Source organism: Pezoporus flaviventris, unplaced genomic scaffold, assembly GCF_033815535.1.
Source record: "Pezoporus flaviventris isolate CSIRO_AGI_PZ_B2104156 unplaced genomic scaffold, CSIRO_AGI_Pfla_v1 ptg000002l, whole genome shotgun sequence".
NCBI classification, from domain to species: Eukaryota; Metazoa; Chordata; class Aves; order Psittaciformes; family Psittacidae; genus Pezoporus; species Pezoporus flaviventris.
In genome coordinates this window covers 83,326,765-83,349,428 of record NW_026892550.1, presented here as the reverse complement: position 1 = coordinate 83,349,428, position 22,664 = coordinate 83,326,765, and the positions used below count along the sequence as shown (strand labels likewise).

Genomic DNA, 22,664 nt, shown 5'->3' with positions numbered 1-22,664 from the left:
ATTACAGCTGAGAGTAAGAATTGCAAATTGTGTAATGGATCGCTTAATTCCTAGAATTTCCCACTTGCCTAACAATGGAAATAACTAACTGGAATGTACTGTCTGACCTGGCGGAGAGGCTTTGATGCGTCCTTCTAACCTTTCAGGTCTCTCTAACCTCTTCCATATAACCTGGATGACTTCCCCCTACCCAGTTGCATGGCCTAGTCATCTTCTATGGGTCATAACAGCCTTCAGGTTCAAAAAAAAGTGATGGATCAAGAGATTGGTGTGAGAGGTCTATAAATCTGCTTTTCAACAAGTGGAGACATCCTTAGGCATGACAGTTCCTGTTCTCAAGTCATGTTGCTTGGAACAATTTGCCACAAGCACGTAGCTTACCATTGCTAATGGGCAGTTAACATAGATCTGTTGCAAGGAGATTGAGTGCAGCGCTGCACCCTTTAAATGAAGCTTCTTGGAAACATAATTGGTTTTTGAAATAATTACTGTAGCATTTCTTGCAAACTTGAAAATAATGGCCTCAAGATACTTTGCTTCTCGACACAGCAGCTTGTTTCAACTGGAAATTGCGGCTGCCATAGATAATCTGGATTAAAAAATAAAGCAAAACCAACCAAACAACTCCCCCAGTTTTGTTGTGAAATTCCCTACAGACTCTATGCTAACTCTCTGGGAAGGAAGTCTCTACAGAAAATCATGTTGAGGCTTCTGTTGTATGACATGAATGACTGTAGCTTGGTATCTGATCCTTCTGTTGTTCCGTGTCTGATGGACTCGCGTTTCCTCTTCGTTATCCATAGGTGCTACCAATAGGTTCTGAACTTCCGGCTGCCACTCCATCCAGTGAGCCGCTGCCACCTTTTCCAGGACCTTCACTAACTCAGGTGCTACACAACTTGGCAGATTTTTATCCGATTCTTTTCCTTTCAAAGAGCATGTTTCAATTAAACTCTCCATTGCATGTTATTAATGTCTTTGTTTTTCTTTCCTTTTGACCGAGTAACTCCCTTTGTGTAACTGAAGCAGTAGCCAGAGTCACTTCAGCGCTGGATGTGTAGCTTTCCCTTTGGGATGCTGTACCCAGTGTCTGAAATACAGGAACAGTTAATCAGACTTGGGTTTTTACTGTGTGTTAATCTGAACTTTAGAGGGTTTCCTTAAAAACATAACAGGTGAGTGTGTGCTGAAAACTTGAACCTGTCTTCTTCTTGAAAAGGGTTAGTAGCAAAAGAATAGTTCTTCAGGGAAGCAGTATATACTATAATGAAATGTTAATGAAAATGCAGAATTTCTGTTCTGTATTTTGTGGTTATTCCTACACTCTGATTTCATAAGGCTTTCAACTATGCAAAAAGTATTTGAAGATCCTGATCATAAACATGAGCTGAAATGTAATAGTGGCTTTCCCTTACTCAGATTCTGTCCTTGTATGCAATAGCTGGCTTGGATATTTTGTATGTAGATTGGACAGGTCATCAGCTCAAGAGCACAAAAATTAAGTGTCTTCACTTCTGTTTAAAAATGAGGAAAAAAAACCCAACCAAACTGTAATTGAAGGAACTGTATTAAACCAAAACTGTTTTATGGATCTTCTGAATGATGTGTAATGAGTTGCAACATGGGAACATTACACTTCAGTATGAAAAAAAACCCTGAAAAATAACCAAACAAAACCCATGAGACCATGCGATAGTTGTGCTGCTTTTGAAAGAAGTTTGTGGATTAATGCAGAGGTGGCTTTCTACACAATTATATTGAAGTACATTTGGCACAGAACTATCACCATGTTATATTCAAAACTGTAGAGAAGATAGGATTCAAGTTGGTACCATCTGGTACCTGCTTAAAGCGCAGAGTGATTTTGTGTTACATCTGGTGTTTCCTGTGTATATGTGCTGCTTAGAGTATTAACCTCTTCCACCTGTGGCTTGAGTCCACAGTGACTAGTCTTAGAATATGTGTTCAAAAGCTTGAATTGCAGTCAGTAATTTTATTGAAAGAAATAATTCACATAATAGAATACTTAAATATAATTTAAGAGTAGTTCCTATAAAATAGCTACAGTATGAAAATTTGTAGAGTGCTGACTAGTGCTACGGCCTGATTTCTTTGCTTTCTTGGCCACTAAGATTTTTTTATTTAATGCAGACTGAGCTAACTTTGATAAAGTTTTCTCTGTAACACTCTGGTAACATTCTCCCTCTCATCTCTTGCGATGGAGCTCTTGAGTTCAAGTATCATCTGTGGGAGGGAATTAAAAATAAACTTCAGGGTCATTTTTAGTTCTTTGCAAGCTGTTCATTTGGGTTTTTTTTTTTTTTTTGATTTACAATAGCTCCATGAGAAAACTTCAATCTGAAAGGATTTAAGCTGAGTGTCATACAAAGGAATAGTGTTAGAGAACAGCAAATCTAAACTGTGCTAAGGTGACTTTAGTTAATGGGTTATCATGGCTCATGTTGTAAAGCTAAAACTGTAAAAGCTGAATTACATCTATTAGGGGACTAATCTTCAAAGATACCGCTGGAGTAGTATTTCCATTTCTGTCTTTTAAATGTGAGGACCGTGGTTCTAAAGGCATGAGTAGAGTTTAACAGCAGGGCATGTTAGCTGCTTTTGTGTAGTTCTGTTGGTTGTGACATTAATACTCCCTTTTAAACTTTCCCAGCTTTTTTCCTGCAGTGTTCTCTATGCAGAAACACTGTCTTTATTCAGCAGTTTCTTGAATTCTCCCAGTAAATGTCATTATTTTGTGATATCTTAAGAATCTCTCAAGTTTGAGTTTGCATAGACTGGAAACAATATAGCTGACCTAAGTTACAACGTGCCTTAAGTTAACATCTCTTGCTGTCTGTTCTTACTTTGCCACCTTCTTGGTCTTCATCTGATGGAGCAAACGCAAATCAGTGACCTTAATAAAGTAGTCCTCTCACATGCCCTCTGTGTTTAGAACTACTTCTTGGTTGTCTCTTATTTTTAATTCTAAAGCATGTTTGAATCTTTTGTAAGCAACGAGAACCTATCCGCTACTTGGAAAGTATTATTCAGTGTGAAAAGGCAGAATTTTATGTTCTTTATATAAGAAAACTGTGAAAGTGAAGGTATGGCTCTTGAAGCCTGTCATGGAAAGGAGTGCTGCTGTACTTGGTTTTATGCAGCTCCTTCCTAGCAGGCTGAGAAAGGGCCATATTCCTGCCCTGTGAGTAATCAGGAAATCAGTATCTTATGCTTCCAAACTGAGCAAGAAGCTGAGTAACTTATGTGGAGCTGTAAAATGGCAGTGTTAGGAAGTAACACTTTTTTTTTTTTTCCCCCAGTGGCTTCTGGAGGCAGGAGCTGGTTTATCCTTTTAGCCATTTCTTTCTCAAGTATAGTTTTGCTGAAGAAGAGACAATAATTTGGTGGTACTTCTTATCTGTGCTCTTACCATGAGCAAAGGCAGCAAAGGGACCTGGAGGCAGCTGGTTAAAATCAGTCACACTAAACTCATAATCCTTTTTATTGTCATTGCTTGGAGCTGGGTATATATAAGTAATATTTTCCCCCAAATTCAAAGCACTTGCAGCCACTTATGTGACTCAGCCCACTGTACCACTGCAAAAGGGCGGCTTCTTCCTGTTTGTCATAGGTCTTCCTGGCAGGATTTGTGGTATGGAAGAGGCACAAATATAGATCCCTTGCTGCTTGTCGTTTGCAAACAGTTTACCTAATTTCACTTCTCATTTGAACTCTAAAGCCTGCCCCAGGAGTGAGATGAAATTGGAGGAGACCAGCTGGATCAAATCTAATTGACTGTTTTGAGCCTTTTGCTGCTATCACATACTATCTGGAAAATTACTGACTTGTCTGAAAGTAGGTACTCTTGCCTTCCTTACTGCGCCTGTCAGGAGCTCTTTGCACAACTTTTTTTTCCTGAGTACCAGAATCCTGATTTGCAGGCAAAGAAATGTCATCTCAAGACCAGTTTTGGATATTTTGTTCCTCTTAAATATCTGTTCTGTTTATTCCTTAAATGTATTTAGATACATTTCCAAGCTTTATTTTGGTACCTTTGTTCCATACAGATATCTTTATTTCCTGATCATTCAGATACCTTAACTCTTTGTTTACTTGAAGAAAAAATCATCTTGTGCAAATAAGTGATGAGAATCACATAGTATTCAGGTGAAATTCCTTTTTATTTTAGAGTATTACTGAAATTAATTAGCTCATTTATCTGCTAAGCATTATACAGGTCTGTGTCTTTGTGTTTTATGTTTGTATGTTGCCATGACCTCAGCTTCAGTTCTAAAAAACAGATCTAAATTTTTAGTATAAAAGATTTAGAAGGGTTAATGATACTGAAGTGTAGATGAAAATTTCTACTCCGCATGATCAGAACTGCAACTTTGGTTCTGTCTGCCAACATTTTCTTCTTCTATAGGTATCTTATGGGTATGGCCCTAAATAAGAAAAGTTCAGATTCACTCAGAATTACTGTATTTGTATTGTGTTTGTATTTTCTCTTCCCCTCCCCAATTCAGTTGGCCAAGTTTGAAATGTCTTGGATGCCAACTCACAGCTGAAATCTAAGTAATAAGGATACTTAAGAAAGATTCTGGCTCTTTTCGTTCTTCCTCTTCAAGTCAGTCCATCCAGAGAGCTTCTTTGAGGGAACTTTTAAGTGGTGTGTCTTTTAAATTATTATTTTTTTAATTTGTGTTACCCTCAGTCTTGCTTTATCCAGGTTGTCATCTTTTTGAGTTTTTCTATATTATTATTTCCTAATTGACTTGACTGAGTTCAAGGTTTTAGATAAGCCATGATACAACTATCAAGAAGTGTAGGACTTAGATGCTTGCAGCATCTTTGCTCAGCTCTTAAGAGTGAGAATGCAAGCTATGTCCTAACTCCAGGAGCAACAGAAGTTCCAGTTAATGCTTCTTTTCTATTGTGTTTCACCAGATACATTGACTAAGTTACTTCCACTCTTACTGTGCTTTACATGCTAAATGCAAACATGTAGAAAGGGAATATGATGGAAATATGGAAGCTGTACTGACTGCTTCAAATTTTAATATGAAATATGGCTGTTTCTCAAATGTGACGTGTTTCTCCTGTGCTGGATAGTTGTTTACTCTTTCCTTTCTCAGTCCCAACAGCCACTGGAAGATCTGGATGCTAAGCTGAGAAGAACCCTTAGTCCAGAGACCATTCCAGTGACATCTGCTCCTGCCTGTGTACGTTTGCAGTGTTGGCAGTTCAGTAGTCTTGAAAAACTTTGGTGTTACTGTGCTCTTAGGTCACTGCCTTTAATATCAGTAGACCAGCCTTTAGGCTTTAAAAAATAAAAATGAAGAGTCATCTTCCAGTTGGTGAGACTGAGTCAACCAAAACTGGAAAAAGTCTCTGTGTGGCAATAGAGTATGTATTTTGTGAGGCTGGTTTTGGTACTAGTTCTTAATTTAGCTTTTGTGGCGATGCCATCAGTGTCATCAAACTAGAAGGGGAAGTGACTACAGAATAAGGGGAGAGCAATATAGAAGCAGTATGGCAATATGTCAGCCTTAAATTGGGAGGGATGTTTCAAGTGTGGGTCTGAAATTTTAAGACAATAATAATAACCTTTGATACAAAATGAAGATAGTGATTGACATTGTGATCCCCAAGTGGCTACTTATGTATGACTTCTGCAAAGCAAAAGAGGATGCTCTGCTGACAGCCTTGGGGCTGTAAGGCAAGCAGAATCTCGTTAATGTTGCTTATTTTAGAGGTTAAGAACTCTTGCATTTGTCTTGTGGGTCATACTTTTGACTCTGGTGGGAGTAAAGATCATGTAATATGTTATATGGTGTGTTTGTTGGCATTCAGACAAACTGCTGATTCTTTTACTTTGTTTTCCCCCTCGAACCTGTAGTCTGTACCCTCAGTAGCATCTACGACGGTTACTGGGCTGGTGTCCACAGCAACACAGTCTCTGAAGGATGGTAAGACAAGCTTGATTACTTCAGATGCTTTGTGAGCATGCAGATATGATCTAAAATTGAACAGACTAACAACTCAGAAGGTTATAGCCCTTTTTAGTAAATCATATGGTGGCAATTCCTTAAGGATCATTTTAGTTTTCAGTAACAAGACTGAAATTTTCCATCGTGGGCCAGGAGAGCGGAATGATGTATGTGTATTATAGTAACTCATTTAGGATTTAAAGCTGTCCAAAATGCTAAATTAAGTCTTGCAAAGAATCTCCAGTATGCTGATAAGGTACAGCTTCAGGATTTGAAGGAACAGTTTTCTGTCTTGTGTTAATGTTCCTGGCAACAACATTAAGACTTCTCATTTTGCATTATTGTGCTGTGTTCTCTGTGTAGGACACTTGTTCCTAACCTGAGAGTTTTTCCTTTCCATTTAGATAGAGAAATGAGGGTTAACCTACTAACTTTTTCTGTCAGTATTCCCCTAATAGTTTTAGCTTTTAAAATCTTCCTTTTAAAAACCAACAGTTAATCTGGTACTAAAATTATTTAATAACTATCTAGAAAACATTATTTATTATGCTTCTGAAGTTCAATGATAAACCTGCAAAAGCTAATAAAAGCAGCAGGAAAATAATGGTGGTGAACTATATTGTAGAACTCATTTATCTGGTGGAAAATTCGTTGGGTTTTGTCTGCTGAAGTTTAGATAGAAAGTAAAAATAAACGAACCTTCTTTAATTAACACAACAAGCTGTCCAATACAGCTCATTTAAAATAGAATGTTCTTTCTCAGCTTTGTAACCTTACACTGCCAGTGTATACAGCAACAAAATTAGGAGCTGATAGCTAAGAATCCAGCTCAGAAAGCTTCAGGCAGACTGCTTTGAGTAAATGTGATTTATAGTATTTCCTCAACTTGCCACTTTCCTATTAATAAGTTGTCTCCAGCATTTGTGAAGTGTAGGTAGTCAGTGTGGCTATTGAATTAAAACAAGCTTTTTATTCTTTGGCTATTTTCACATCCCTGTTAGAAATCGGTGTACTCTTTTTTTTTTTTACTGCTATCTTTAAGTGTACTTCTAGCAAGTGTACTGTGCAGGGGATCTTGATAGGAAAATATTTCATTTTAACAGCATGTCTTGATATTCTCTATGTTAAGCTCTAAAAAAAGGTGAGGTTGCATGAACGCAAAGTCCTGTTAGGAGTTAATTGATAGTTGAGTTTGAAGTAGGTAAAAAGAAACAGTTGGAGTTCAAATAATTGGTTGCTCATTTTCTTCAAAATCCCATTCTCCTTTTCCTTACCTTCAGCATCATGTGGTGGAGAGGGCAGTGCTATGGCTACTACAGCAGGAGCTGGTGTTCTTAAGATGGGACGATTTCAGGTAGGAGATGTTAAACTCATTTGGTTGTCGATAAAGGATTTTTGAGTAGTTCCTGTATAGTTCCAGCAAAGTGGGCCTCATGGTGGATTTTTCTGTGGGGAGAAAAATGTCTGTGTTGAGCTTATGAATGCAGTGCTCTGTGCAGGTGCTATTTTCATTCAGGGCAGGGATTGCACTCCATCATGTAGGTCTAGCATTGTGAATACAGCATTTTACCATGTCAGGCTTTAGCTGTGTAACTGTTGGCCTTGGTCTTAATGCTAGCTGCTTTTTGGCTAACAGTGCTGATGTGTTCACTGTAGAATGTCCTGTTTTTGAAGGAAGTCCCCTCTCAGTCTGCTGTGTTTCTTGGAATTAATCCTCTAGTTTGCTTAGAAGTACTATTTTGTGTGGCACTGTGTTACTTGGAGGGAAGCAGTAGCTTGCTTTGTGGCATACCAAAGAAATGAGTTATTTTTCCCTCTCAGATGCATCTTACTATTAAGCTAAACACAAGCATTGTGTTAAGGAAGAACTAAGAAAGTCTGTATGATTGTATTTCTATTCTAGGTGTCTGTGGCAGTGGATGATGTGCTAAAAGAGGGCGACAAACCTGAAACTAAGCCAGTGCCATTTGAAACAACCTCTGCTGATTCTTCATCTCTTTCTGGCAGTAGCCCAGAGAGTACACTGGTAAAGCAGGCTGGCAGTCGGAAAAGTGAGGCTGTTGTTGACTCTTCCTTGGATGTGGTAGATAGCATTCCTCAGACAGTTCCTGTGCTGCAATTGCCAGTAGATGTTGGTCAGCCTACTAAGGTCGGGCGCTTTCAGGTAACAACAACAACGGATCAAGTTGGGCGCTTTTCAGTGTCAAAGACTCGGGATGAGGTCAGCTGTGCAGAGAAAGAGCCAATGACTCTTCCTCTCTCTGTGGGCTTGGAACAAGTTGCTTCTTCAGCTGCAGCTCCGAAAACAGAGTTGGACTCGAGGCAGTCCCCGCACATGAATGGTCCGTCTTCTGAACCAGAGGCCGCCTTCCTAAGCGGGATGGCTAAGGATTTGGATGATGGCTCGGGGAGCCCGGACTCCCTCCAGCCCCTGGGGTCGAAGATCAGCCTCCCTGTTCAGAGCCTTAGCAACTCATTCAACTCTTCCTACATGAGCAGTGACAATGAGTCGGATATTGAAGATGAAGACTTGAAGTTGGAACTCCGTCGGTTACGGGAGAAGTAAGGCTTTTTTTGCTTGTGTGGTCATGTCTGAAATGTATGTAGCAGGATTAGTGTGAATTTCATTTGTGTTCTACTTTTCACAAAGAGCAAAAGTAAACTTGAAAAGACTCAACCTTTGATAAGTGTCAGGACCCATTGTCAGTGTTGGTGGGAAGTAAGATTTTTTTTTTAGTAGGAAAGTAGTAGTACGCAATTATGACAAAAAAGGTAAATGCATGTTTGCTGTGCTTCATTTTTTAACCTGTGACCTTACTGTATGTGCTGAGATTGATTGCTGCACTGTGGATAAGAGTGCAGTGATGTGCAAAGCTTCCATACATCTGAAGTTCAGTAGTTAGTGGTGAATAGTGTGTGTCTCATTTGAAAATAACACGCAACTCTCTGTATTTCTGATGTGCATTTCTGGCATTTCCAGTCATTCTCCTTTTCCTGAAGGATCCTTGTTGGCTTGGGAAAAAAAATTGGAAGTTGAGCAATGTGACCTGCTAATTTATTTATGCTGAAAGTCAAACTTTTTTTAGCGCAGCTGGTGATGTTAAACCTTGTGTATGCAACTGCTCTGAAAAAAAGCCCTTAAGGCAAATACAAATGTAGATGTCTCCAAGGCCATATGTCTCGGAAAATGAGTAATCTAGCTATTCCTGTAGCATTTAAGTGCCAGATTATTTGATCTTCTGCAGTGTAGGTGTAAGGGTTTTTTTGTACTTCCATTTATCCTGGTTCTGTGGTTACAACATTGGGAACTTTGTGCTGGAATTCTAGCCAGGGTTAGAGCACAGCAGAAAATGGCAAGTGTCCCACCAGGTACATTCAGTGGTTATTTGTGGTAAAGATTTATTTCCTCTGTCCTTAAATGCTAATGAGAGTTTGACCAAAGAAGCCAGTCAAGCTTGACTGGAGGGCAGGGATTGTATGCATACGTGTATATATTTTGGTTAAGTCATACTCCTTTTAACTTGCTAGGCACCTTAAAGAAATCCAGGAGCTGCAGAGTCGCCAGAAGCAGGAGATTGAGTCACTGTACATGAAATTGGGAAAGGCCCCACCTGCAGTAATTATTCCCCCAGCTGCACCACTTTCAGGAAGGAGAAGAAGACCTACTAAAGGAAAAGGCAGCAAGTCCAGTCGTAGCAGCTCACAGGGAAATAAGAGCCCTCAGCTATCAGGTGAGACTTACTTCAAGGTTTTGCGTAGATAAGACGGACAAGGTACCATCTTTCATTCCTAGATCTATGTCTGTGTCTCTGTCTTGTCCTTTTTTGGGGGGAGGGTGGGGTGTGACCCAGTTCTTCCACCACCTGGATTACTAGATCGTTTTTGGAATTGCTTTTGCTATTTGGTAGTCTTGCTTGTGACTTTTGTAATCTGCTGAAAGATGCTGTTCTGTAAGAGCAATTTTAAAGTTGTGATTTGATTGGTGATTTTTCACTACCTTAGTAGCACTTAAGCACAGTGTTTCTGTGGCCTTACACTTCAGAAACTTAGCCACAACTGATGGATGTTAAAGTAGAGATCTTCTTATTTAATGGAGTTAAAATTTTTTTGTACTTACAAGTCGAGAAGCAGTTCCAGTTGTCAAGGCTTCCTCTCTTACTAAAACCCTTTTTATAATAAACAGAACTCAGAAATAGTTGTTTCTGTTTGAATTATTTGGGTGTCAGATGCTTGCTGGGTCACTGTAGATGTCTGTCAAATCCTGCAGCATCGAGTAAACAATGTCGGAGGGCCAGTACTGTGACCAAGAGTATTTGTTGCTGCTTTTTGCACGTTCACTTTGGTAATTCCACATCATGCTGCAGTTTCTGTATCCAGCCCCCCTGGCTGCTCACTTCGGTTTTGTTACATGAGATGGGAGCTGTGTGTGAGCATGTGACAGTGAGCTAACACAGAGTTGCCTTAAAACTTAATAAGAATTTTTCTAGTCTTAATGCTTTCCCAGAAACTGGAGCAGTTCCCTCCCCCTGCCTACCCATTTCTTGCGTGGATTGTCATGCTTGACCAAATGGTGATAACCTTTTTTTTTCCATTAGTAAATGTTCTGGTCAGACTTTCCTCTGTTTTTACTCCTGTCCCTGGGGAACAACAATAGAAGCTTTGAAAATGATGTGGGGAAACTGAAACATTGGATGACTTTTTGCCTTCCTCCTCCTTCTAGGCAATCTGTCAGCTCAAAGTGCACCATCGGTCTTGTCCCCCCAGCAGACTCTTCATCCTCCTGGTAGTGTACCAGAGACTGGGCAGAACCATTTGTTACAGCCCCTCAAACCTTCACCTTCTAGTGAAAATCTCTACTCTGCCTTTACCAGTGACGGTGCCCTTTCAGTACCAAGCCTTTCGGCACCAGGCCAAGGTAAGACTTTGAACGGAATTAGTGTTGAGTCTTGCACCGTTGTTACTGGTAAAAAAATGACCAACTTGATGACACTTGATTTTTTTTTTTTTTAATACATCAGGAAAATTAGACTGATAACCTCTAACCTATGTGTGGAGGCTGGTAAGAGTGGGGTTTTTTGCAACTAGGTTTCTATCTGCACATTTAGGTGAAGCGTGAGGTTGTTATGAATACAGAGTGCGTGGCCTTGTCTGCTGTAATGAAAACACTAAGGGAGAATGCAAGAGAGTGCAGTGGTGTGGTGGCAAGCAATGTTCTGCTGACCTGGGGGAAAGGTATTGGCCGAAAGGATGAGGAGACAGACCGTAATGGGGGATTAGAAGTGTGAAGTGAGACCAAGGAAGGGGCAGAGCACCTTTGATGTTTACCGGTAATTGAAGTGGTAGGAACTTCTTTCTTAAGATTCAAAGCCCTTTTAGACTTCCAAAGTGCTTTGGCTGTTTCTGTCAGTGGAATTTTTAACAACAAATGATAAAAAGGCTCATGGGTTAAACAGTTATCCTGGAAGGAAAAGCTAGTGTAGGAGGATGGAATGGTAGGAGTAATAGGTTGTTAATTTACTCAAGTTACTCATGGATTGCTTGTTATTAGTATGTTATCAAATAATTTCTCAGTCACAGCTCTGATTTATTTGTTAGGGAGAGCTTTTTTGTTTGCCAGTGAGTGGGGAATGACAGCTTGATTCCTTTGCTTCTCTGAACTTAGCTGTTCCAGGGTTTTGGTTTTTTTTTGCCTCCTTGAGGACCTCTTTGAAAAGCTTTGCCACAGGCTGCCTGAATATATCAGTTCTAATGTGTTTTTACTGAAATCAGAGAAGTACAGACAGGAAATGGAAACAGACTTTTTGGAAGAATTTTCTGTAGAGGTGTTTTTTTAATGAGCTCTTTCAAGTATTTCAGAGCTACATGAATCATCTCCTTGTATCTAGAGTTGCGCAGTACTGCTTTAGAATTGGATACTTTTGCCAGGATTTGGCTTTCCTATAGATTGCAACCTTATTGTTGGGTTATGTCCCAGAGAGTAACACAGCAGACTTGGCCTCATGTCTGGAGTTATTAGAGGGAGTCTCTTCACTCTGTATATTGTCTACATACTCTTTGGTCCCCCAATTTGAGGCTTATTCTTGTGTGTCATGTTAATGCATTTCACCCTTTCAACCTCAAGTTGCTAACATCTTGTAGTGGTGTTCTGTCTCTTCTCCTCTCCTTTCTCTGTTCTTCCTGTTCTTGTTTTCTCACAGGCTGTGCGAAGTTTAACTGTGCATCTGAGAGAGTGACATTCAAGCCTGGTGGCAGGAGGACCCGATTTCTGAGTACGCCCTGCTTGGCTCTTTGTGTGTAACACCTTTACTCCTTCCTTGTCTGTTTTTGTTTGGTCTTCTCGTTTGTTTGGTTTTTTCCTGCTGCTTGGATCTATTTCATGCAGCCCATTCTAATCTCCCACCTTGTGTTTATTCCCTCCCATCCCATGGCTTAGCTGAGCTGCTCTTCGCATACCTTTAGAAGTTTGAGTTCTCGTGTTAGGTATTCTCTGGTGTTAAATACATAATAACAAGAACTCATTTCCATTTGGTGGAAACTTTCAGGACAGTTCAGTGAGGTGACAGAAACTGGGGAGAGTTGGCAAGTTGTATCTGAGCAGGCATTTCTTTTGGCTTGCCTTAGGAGTTACGCTTCAGCGTACGTTAGCCGACATGAGACTTGGGAGGTGAGGTAGTCTTTCTCGTGGAACAGTGAGGAAAATTTGTTTTCAAAATTATTCCTTAGTTGTACGCTGCTGTAGCTGGTGGAGGACTATAATATGTTGACTTCCTTCAGCAGCGTGCTTGTGGTGCAAGTTCATGTATGTGCTCAGCAGTAGTACTGATTATATTGTAGAGCATTGATGCCACCTGTAGGCAGTTAATACTGACTTATGTTCATTAGCAGGTGGATTGCTAAAGACTAAAGTGTTGAGGGTTTTTAAAAATACTTCGAGAATATTTTCAGGCAAACTCAAACGATCCTTACCTACTAATGGGCTTAGGTTTAGAAGCTTTTACTGTAAATTTTGAGGTACACTAAGTGTTCAACGAATAGCAGTAAAGGTGGGCAAACAGACATCTTCAGACACCCTGTTAACCCTCACAAGTTACCTCGCAGCTCTTCTCAAAATCCTTTCATTTGTAGTTGCATTAGGCCAAATTTACAAGAGAGCCTCAAACTTCTGATGTGATTGAAGTAATGATGCGCTTGAGCTGAGGCTGCTGATGTGGTGCTTTTTACTGGCAGTGCTGCAACACCTTCCATGCTGCTTCTGCAGGCTGGACCCATTAAATATCGTTCATTTATTTCCCACCCTCTGGAATGACTTGATATGAAAAAGCTTTAAGTGCTGTAAAAAGAGCTCCAGTCGCTGCACTGAATGACAGTACCATGCATCTGTAGCATCTGTCTGGCTACAGTCAGCAGTAGCACAGCTGAACTAGTGTCATGTGCAGGAACTGGGCCTGGCCTTCTGCAGAGACAGCTGCAATGCAACCAGCTCCATCCTCTGAGAAAGGGACCCAGGCAGAGGGAGCAGGAATTTTTCCTGGCTGTTCAGTTTTGCAATGATACCTCTATCCCACTTCATTGGATTTGAGGATATAAATACTAGTAGTACTTAATTTCTCAAATTGAGATGCTGGGTATATTAATGTGCAGGTGTGCACTGACATCTGCAATCAAGTTTTATGGCTCCTTTCTTGGAAGAAGTTAAATTCTTACCAAAGCTAACTTAAAAAAATCATCTTAAGTGTGGCCTGCTCTTTTTTTGGTGTAGGGAATATAAAGAGCAGCCATTCTGTTTCTAAAATTGACAATGAACTGCATATATGAGTATCATTTACTTATAAGGCCTTGTCTTGCTGCAAGTCAACCGTCGTCTGGCTGTAAGAGTACTTTGGCATGTGTATCTCTTGCTTGTGGGACTGGTGCTAAGGGAAATGGATTTCTTTTGAGAAGTGTGTTGTAGCTGTCCTGTAAAAGCAGGTAATGCTTGGCATGGCGCAGCTTAGCTGTCACTCGGCTTACTGCAGGTTGCTTGCTTCCTGGAGTCTTGTCCTTGAAATGCTATTGCAGACTGTTGTGGAGAGTGGCAACTGGAGGAGATGTTGGCTTAGAATCACCAGTGTTGAGGAAACAGTGCAGTAATTGATGCTTTTAACTGTGCAGCTGGAGAAACAGAGTGGTACTGCTTGGCAGGGAGTGCCTGGACCGTTCCACAGATCTGAGAACATAAGGTGGCAAACTAAAAGCACTTGACCTTTCAAATAAATCTTTCTCATGTTATAAACTGGTCAGACTTTGACAGTTGTAAAAATGCTTCGTACATCCTGACAAACATGGAAGGTGTAGTTGCTTTTCCCTTTGGGATAACAGCCAGTTGTGACAGTAACGTCTACTGACATTCTTCATTATAGTTTGGGAAGAATAAATGTAAGAGGCTGAGCCTCTTTCTGAAAGCACAACTGATTAAACTGACCAGTCTTGGGGTTTTCCTCCTTCAGGAACATCCTTGAGTAGTGACTCCAGGAGCCCTGCAGTGCTGCGTCCTCTGTTTCTCACCAAGCTTTTTGTACTGTTTCCTGATACTAAACATTTCTCACTGTTTCTCTTGTCTTTAACAAATTACTCTCTCTTTGTGCTTCAGGGAAGATGGTGAAAAAAGTCTGTCCTTGCAACCAGCTCTGTAGTAATTATCTTATTTCTGTTATCTCTGATTCCTGATTGTAAAGCTATTCATCAGTTTTTTCTGGTCACTGAAGCCTTACCTCCCTGACTCTGTCTCCAGCACAGCATATGTCTGTCTATGTTATGCCCTATAATGTGTACTCTCTTGTCAGTATACTGAATAGTCTGGCTATTACTCTCACAGACAAGTGGAGGCAAGGCAGAACCTCACCTTCACTGTGGAACTCTGCTCATCGCTTAATAAGGGCGAACTGAGCACTGGGGTCAGTTGCTCACTGTAATGTGCTAAGGTTGTACCTCTGAGCAGCTAGTTTGTTTGCAGATCTGATGGGGTTTGCCACCTCAGTGGTGGATCCAATTGCAGGTACCTCTTCAACATTTTAAGAGTAAGAGTAAGCCATCAGAGATCTCCAGTGCATCTCCCAAAGTAAGAGATGATAGGAAAAGCCTGTGTGCTCATGTCACTCAAGATTGTTATAAAGGTGTCTTTTTGGCTGCTGGTTTACATGGGGTAAATATAAAAGGGCAGAATGAAGGCACTAATGGTAGCAAGCTGGAGAGAGAGAGAGGCAGGCCTGTTTCACTTCAGATCCTTCATGTCAGAGCAGAACTGGGGATGGCTGCTGTGACCGAGCAGGAATGTGAGGGGTTGTTTCCATTGAATGCTACAAGTTGAAGCACTTCCTTCTCAGACTCTTCTGGATGGCAGTTTCTGCAGCAGTGACTACATCAGAGCTAAAATGTGAAATTCCCAAGAAGTCATTTTTTAAGTTGACATTATGTGGGAGCTTTGGTGACTGTATAGCTCACCTATAATAGTGTAGGCTGGTCTGTCAGTGACCTGAGATAGGAGCTCCCTAACAAAATGGCTTTTGGAGACAAAGCTCTTGCAACCTCCCACCTTTCCCACCCTGAACCAAAGCCAGTTAAGCTTTCCTAAATGATCTTTTGTATTTTCAGCTGAATGCACTGTGGTATATACCTCGATTAATTCTCTCCCTTCTGTGGCCAAAGGAAGCCCTCCAGCATAGGCCCAGGAACCAGTGTGCTGGTTGATTGAAGTGGAAATGTAAAATACCAAAAGCAGATACTGGCCATCATGAAGAGGATGGGAGCAAGTGTGTCAATCCCTGCATGAGCCCTCACAGTGGAATGTGATTGTTACTGGTTTTGGCAGCTTCCCCTGAGTACCCCTTCCTTGCTTTTGCCTCATTTGTCTTTAATTTCACCTTTCATATCATTGCTCTTATTAAGTAATGGTATTCTGAGCCCCTTCTACATGATACATGCTAAAGGTTGTTATTTCACTGTAGATTTCCTTTGCTACCTTACTGTGTGTTCCTGTTACTCCTCATCTGTGCTGCAGCTGCACACCCTGGTTAGGGAACCTTTTTCTTCTCTTTCCCTTTTCTGTGTACTGTTGCATGCATTTGCCTGCCTGTAACAACTGCTGCCCCTCCTGTGGGCACCCAGACCGGGAACCACTTCCAGACCTGAGCTGGAACTGGTGAGAGGGTTACATATCCTTCCCTCCTCAGCACTACTAGAGGCAGTAACACTTTGCTTATTTGTCCTGCATAGTAAGTACGTCACCTTCCTAATTCACTCCTCGATATGAAACATTCCTGCAGGGGTTTGGAGCCAGTTCTTTCTTTGATACAGTGGTTGCAAGGAGTGTGGCTGATAGCCAGGGAAAGTGAAGTAGCAGTCAGGCAAGAGACGGCGACTGCCATTTAGCCTTTGAAATAGAGAGATGATTTTCACTTCTGCCATATTTGCTGCTCCACTTTTAATTGTTTTTCTTCAGAGATGCCTGCCATAAGCTCAGGTTTCCTTGGATTTCCCAGTTACAGTCTGCAGAGTGAGCAGGCAGAAATGTTTGAGGAACTTTGAGAACCAAGTAGGTGAGGATGCTGTGCTTGCAAGGATTGCTGGGTTTAGCACTGCTGTGGCCAGATACTGATGATGTCGTTTGATTTTGTACAAAATGGATTTGAGAAATCCTGATTCTTTCTGCGTTTACCATGTCCTTCAGAAAAAGTCTGCCCTAGTGGTTAACCATTGCTCCCACATCTGAACATGAGGATACTTTGCCATGCTGCTGGGGAGCTCAGTAGCGCGCAATTTCTTTGATTGCTGTTATGAAGTGTGCTGTTAAAAAACCTGAATTCAAGTGCAGTAGCCTGTTTGTAAGTGGGAGGAGGACAGTGAGGCTATCCAAAACAAAGCTGCTAGGCTTTATTTTTCCTACAGGATAAGTTCAGGAAGCTTTGTAGCAGAACTGAAACCTGGTATTTGTGAAGGGTTTTTTTTGTGTTCTCAGAATCAACCCAGCAAATAGAAAAACTTGTCAAAACATTTCTGAGAAACTACTCCCATTTCTGCCTTCTTTCAGTTCTATTAGTTGTTTGCATCTGAAATGCTTGTTCTTCTGACATAGGAAATCTGAACATAATGGCAAAAAAATGCTTTCAGAGGGAAAAGGCACAATTTAATGCAGTGCAGACTTCCCCTGCTGATCCTGGCTCTTTGGTGGATGAAGACAGTCCCATCTGGTTATCCTCAAGAACATAAGTATGGCAGCTATTGGAAACAACAGTTGCTGTTTTTCACTGTGGCTTTTTTACGTAATCTGGGTGAATTTTTGTCTTCATTTTACAAAGTGGAGATAATTTGCTACAGAGCAGCTGACGATGCTGATTGTACCGCTCCTTATTCAGCATCCGGCATTGGCCTCCAAGGTGGAATTGACCTGTGCCAGTAGTGGTTGCTGCTAATTAAGAGGTGCAGGATGAGAGAATGATGTGGCTCTACTGTCATTCAGTGCCGAAATCTAATCTCCTTTCTCCTCTACGAAGGCCTGTAGGCTGCTACCATTCCCCTCTTAAGATGACTACTTGCAGCACGTCTCGAGAAGTAAACTTATCTATGGAATACTCTTAATCTGGGAAAATGCCTGTAGGAGTCCTGGTAGTTCCCACTTCGGTGTGTCCTGGGATTGAAACTTAGAATTAACCTGCATGGCATTTTAACTGGCTCTCTATTGATGTACCATTACCACAATTATTACATTTACTTCGAGAAAGACGAGCTTTAACCTAAGTTTTGATTCCCTGTTTTATGTACTTGTAGGGACCAGCAGCACTAATACAGTCGGGGCTACGGTGAACAGCCAAGCGCCTCAGCCTCAGCCTACTGCTATTGCCTCAAGCCGGAAAGGGACTTTCACAGATGACCTGCACAAGTTGGTAGATAACTGGGCCCGAGATGCCATGAACCTCTCTGGCAAGAAAGTTGGCAAAGGGCATAGCAACTATGAGGTAAGGCGTAATCCGTGAATGTTTAGGGTAAGGAACTGTGTCAGTGCTGTCTCATTGGGGTGTTAAACATGGCTTGCTGGGGAGCTTGGACAGCTGTTGTAGAAAGCTGTCGGCTCTGTCTTTCATGTATGTGCAGGATTGTATCACCTGCTGTGGGAGGGAAGGGGATAACCAAAGAGGAGAGCCACAGCGCGTTCTCTTCAACATCCATTGGGAATGGCTTTTGGAGCGAGGGGAAACCTGTGTTTTTTAAGCACAGGTGTGTAACTTTTCTTGGGGGTTGGGTGTTTTTCCAGGGCCCTGGAATGGCAAGAAAATTCTCAGCACCAGGTCAGCTCTGTATCTCTATGACATCTTCCCTGGGTGCTACACCCATCTCTGCAGCATCAGCTACCTCTTTAGGTCCCTTCACAAAGGCGATGTGCCCTCCGCAGCAGTACGGTTACCCAGCAGTGTCTTTTGCCGCTCCGTGGAGCGCGACGAGTGGTCCAGCACAGCCCCCGCTCGGCCAGTTCCAGCCCGTTGGTGCCGCATCTCTGCAGAGCTTCAACATCAGCAACTTGCAAAAATCCATCAGCAACCCTCCAGGCTCCAACCTGCGGACCACTTAGCCATGCGTGGAGACCCTGCTGGCTTAGACCTCGGGACAGGACGTGGGGAGGGAGATGGGGCCCTGTATCAACTCCTAGTGCTGCAATGAACTGGTAGCTTGCCAGACTGGGAATGAATTTCTCTTTTCCAACCATTGCCGTCAACTCTCTGTAAAGGGAGTTTCCCCACACACCTTGAAGGGGGAGGAGGATGATCAGCATCCTTATGATGGGGCAGTGCTTTTGACCGAGGGGTTCTGCTCTTGTTGGGATCAAGAGTTGTGAAGAAAAGTCACGGGGTCAGTTCATGCAGTCTTGCTGTGTAATTTTTCTCTAGTTTGAGGCTGAATCCACACTTGTCGAGATGGGAGAGCTGAAGCCTAGCATGAGGCTTTAGCACGCTTCTCATCTCTCCCTGAAGAACCAAGACCAGGAGAAAAGTTGTCCAAATCCCCCTCCTCTCCCTCTCCCCAGTCAATCGTATCTGGCTCCAAAATGGTGGGGCACACGAATGGACTTGCAGTGCAGCCCGTGCTTTATAGGTCATTACTGCTTTAAGTAAGATATTAACAGCTTTGACTGCAGCATTAGAGCAATTTAAATTGTTTAAAAGAATTTTTTAAAGTTCCCTGCGGACATGTACTTACCATCAGTTTTGATGTGGAAACACTGTGATATATAAATGTTGTTGGACAACAGTAGTTTAAAAATGAGTGGAATATAGAGGGTTAAAAACGTTAAAAAATGGGAAAAAAAGCTAGCTATATCCTTATACTTATTGGAGACACTTTAACTTTTTCCTTTGTATTTTCATTGTATTAGATAAATAAATGTGAATGTAAAATTGTATAAATTAATGTACTTGAATACTTGTCTGTTCTCCCAGTATGCTTGCTGGATATTTTAGTGCCTTGGACTTCTATTGCTTCTGCAGTTAGCGTCATCTTCCCAGCAGACCCCCAGGCGGACCAGGGCAGGCTCAGAGAAGGACGGACCATTTGTACCTAAGAGCTTCTTTAGTGATACCGTTACTGTTTAGAGTAGGTGTTTGGAGGGGGAAGTCGTGGAGGCTGCGGGCCGGAACAGTGTTCCATACGCTGGGGAAGCTTGTCCTCAGGTCTGAGGTGGCTGCTGTGGCGGGGGACGGAGGGGTGCAAGTGAAGCTAAGACAGGACTCACCAGTATTGGCTGCGGAGGCAGGAGGTCTGGATCGGAAATGAACAGAGGATGGGGAGAATGTGTGTCTTTGGGAGAGGCCCAACTGAAGATGCAGTTAGACTCCACCGGCAAAGTGGTGAAGGTGTTTGGTCAGGTTGTGACTCGAGGGAGAGGTGCCATTGCCTGCTGGCGTGGGCCGGTCTGCTGGGATTGCTTTGCTTACCTTTTCTTTTTTCTTTTTTCTGTTTTTTTTTCTTTTTTTTTTTTCTTTTTTTTTTTAATTTTATTTAATTTTTGGTAAAATCCATGTAAGCCAGGAATGTCCTGGTGCAACGTCCATTGCCGGCAATGGATGTTCTTGAAACAGCCGGCGTCAAGAAGTTTCCTCTGTCTGGGAGGATTCACGATTCTGTTCGCTCTTATCAAATTCCAAGCTGGTACCAGGACTGTAACTATCTGTCACCTCTGAGGAACTGTACTGTACCTCCTGCTTTGGTCATTCTCCCTTCCCTATTTAAAGAAACAAATACTGGTTTCCTCTTCAAAGTAAGAATAATACCAGCCAGTATTCCTGTAGTGCTGCAGAAAGCTGTGAAGGATGAGGGTACTGCTTCCTGGTACTTGGGAGTAGCTCACCAGTATCCTGGAAGCTGGCGCATCATGGAGATGTTGCTTGCCTGTTCTGTTTCCTTCCTGAAGCGCTATTGCCCCCCTGGAGCCTTAATATAGGGAGTTTTCTGTCTGCAGATGTCCTCGCTCTTTCATCTTTCCAAAGAAATACTTGAGCTCCATTCCTTTCCTGTCTCTTTGTTTTACAGCAGGTTTGGCAATGGGGTTGGGTACAGGCTGGGGGTGAAAGCAAGTGGGGTGAGCTCCAGTTCCTTAGGCCCAGTGGGGTTGTTCTTTGTAACTGAAGTGCAGAGTAGAGGTACAGGAGAGAGGAGGCTTGAGGTGGGCACGTGGGGAAGAGGCAGAAAGCAGGAGTCCCAGGGTGGATGCAGAGGGGTCTCCTGAAGGCACGCAGTGTGAGGGGTGAGGTGAGCTCTGTGAACGGGAGCAGTGGCAGACCTGAGGCAGGGATGAAACAAGGGGAACGTTCATGCCAGGGGAACCGATTGGCTGGATATGCAGCACGTGGTTATTTAATTTTTATCTACTAAGTTTGAGGTCGTTTTTTCACTTAATGTTATGCAAGAACTGGTTTTATTTACCATTGATTCCCCCTCCCCCTCCCCTCCTGTGGATGAATAACTGAAGTCTAGAGGAATAAACTAATGCTACTGAACTGTTAAATTATTTTGTTTAATATTACACTTTGAGTATCTTTTTCCACATAAAATCTGTTTCTGAATTACAGGCGTTTTCTTTACGTTATTTAACAATGTACACTGTAAAAACATAAAAATAAAAAAAAAATAAAATGAACTGAACCTTTGGGCTCCCCTGGCCGTGGTGAGTTGTGTGGCTTGCACTCAACCCCGGCACTGCTCTTCTCGGACGGTTGCGCTTTGTCGCGGCTGCCACTCGGTACCTGTGTAGAGTATTGGATGGAGTCATTCGAATAAACCAAACCTGCTCTGGTTGAGCTGTGAGTTTCCTTGTTGAACAGCAGGTCCCATCCTCTCCACCCTCTTCCTGGTAATTGTGACCCAACTTAATCAGTTCATCACAGGGAAATACAAGAAACCTGTTTTAATGAAACCCTTTGCTTCTCAAAAGCAGTGATCAGTGGCGAGCCTTTGCCCTTCTAATAGAATACTCTGAAGTAAGGGGTGGTAAAGAATAATTCATAGAATGGCTCTTCCAGATGGGAGGAGCTGTGACATATAATGTAAGAGGTGAAGGATAACATACAAGCAGGGATTGCTTTTATGGTTGAGACTGTCCAGCAGTCACCAGAGAGCAGAGGAACACACTAAGCTGCAACCTTCAAGAACTTGGCAGCTCTCCTTGTTCCAAGTGCAGGTGGAGCCCTATGACCTGGGTTGCTGCGTGTCCTTTTGGCAGTGAGGCCGGAGCAGGGTTTGCTGCACCCTGCCTGTCACAGAAGGGTCCTGTTGAGTCCCTCATCCTCCTCTCTGGGTGGAAGGGAGCCAGGGTGCATGCCTGCAGTGCTGGGGAGAAGAAACCTCTTAGTGTGGCTCTGAAGAGGAATTCCATCCCAAATTTGCAACTATCCTGGTAGAGTAGAAGAGTGGGATGACTTTACAGGGTCGTTCAACTACTGCAGCCTTGCTGGAATTAACTGACATTTCTAAACACTAGTTGCTGCTGCGTTTCTTTCCATTTTAAGAACAGCTTCTGCTATGAGTCATGCTGTGCAAGTCCTTACAGGAAAATAAAAAGCTCAGAGTGGAAGTTTCGGTGCCCTTTTAAAAGGGACCAATCCCAAGAGGCTCACTGGTGACCTCACTTACAGGCACGGCTATGTTGGCACTCCTCCCATGGAAGCTGAAAGCTGTGTTTATATGAGACTTCTAACGTTTTTGTTGTAAGTTTTAAGTGGCTTTAAACACAGTAATTCTGAATGTCTGCACAGTCCCTTCCCAACAGGTATCTGATTTCCACAGTGAGCATGAAAATCCCATTCAGACATGTGGTATGTATTTCTTCCCTGGGCTGTTCTGAAGGCAGTGCTGAGTCAGAGCGACAAGCACAGTGGAATGTGTAACTTTCAGATGTAATCTAATCTATTACACTTAATTATAATTTGTCCTATCTTTCTATACTGCCATCAACCATAGAATCATAGCATGGTTTCACTTGGAAGGGACCTTAAAGACCTTAGTTCCAACCCTGTGCCATGGGCAGGGACATCTTCCACTGGACCAGGTCGCTCCAAGCCCCATCCAACCTGGCCTTGAACACTGCCAGGGATGGGGCAGCCACAGCTTCTCTGTGCAACCTATGCCAATGTTTCACCACCCTCATAGTTA

The 22,664-nt window shown here is 42.3% G+C and overlaps 1 protein-coding gene across 12 annotated transcripts in view; it reads left to right on the top strand.

Annotated features, from left to right (window-relative positions):
• Positions 1-21,313, top strand: part of WNK1 (WNK lysine deficient protein kinase 1) — a 105,551-nt gene extending 84,238 nt beyond the window's left edge. For 7 of the 12 annotated variants that reach the window (XM_061444779.1, XM_061444776.1, XM_061444778.1 and 4 more), the window contains 11 exons: positions 804-887; positions 5,136-5,222; positions 5,900-5,969; positions 7,271-7,344; positions 7,894-8,552; positions 9,519-9,721; positions 10,711-10,905; positions 12,188-12,280; positions 14,620-14,661; positions 17,793-17,980; positions 18,277-21,313. In XM_061444779.1, coding sequence (XP_061300763.1) covers positions 804-887; positions 5,136-5,222; positions 5,900-5,969; positions 7,271-7,344; positions 7,894-8,552; positions 9,519-9,721; positions 10,711-10,905; positions 12,188-12,280; positions 14,620-14,661; positions 17,793-17,980; positions 18,277-18,591 — 2,010 coding nt within the window. In that variant the 3' untranslated portion in view covers positions 18,592-21,313. The remainder of the gene's footprint in view (positions 1-803; positions 888-5,135; positions 5,223-5,899; positions 5,970-7,270; positions 7,345-7,893; positions 8,553-9,518; positions 9,722-10,710; positions 10,906-12,187; positions 12,281-14,619; positions 14,662-17,792; positions 17,981-18,276) is intronic. The other 5 variants (XM_061444771.1, XM_061444774.1, XM_061444773.1 and 2 more) reach the window with 5 other exon arrangements.
• The last annotated feature ends 1,351 nt before the right edge of the window (positions 21,314-22,664 follow it).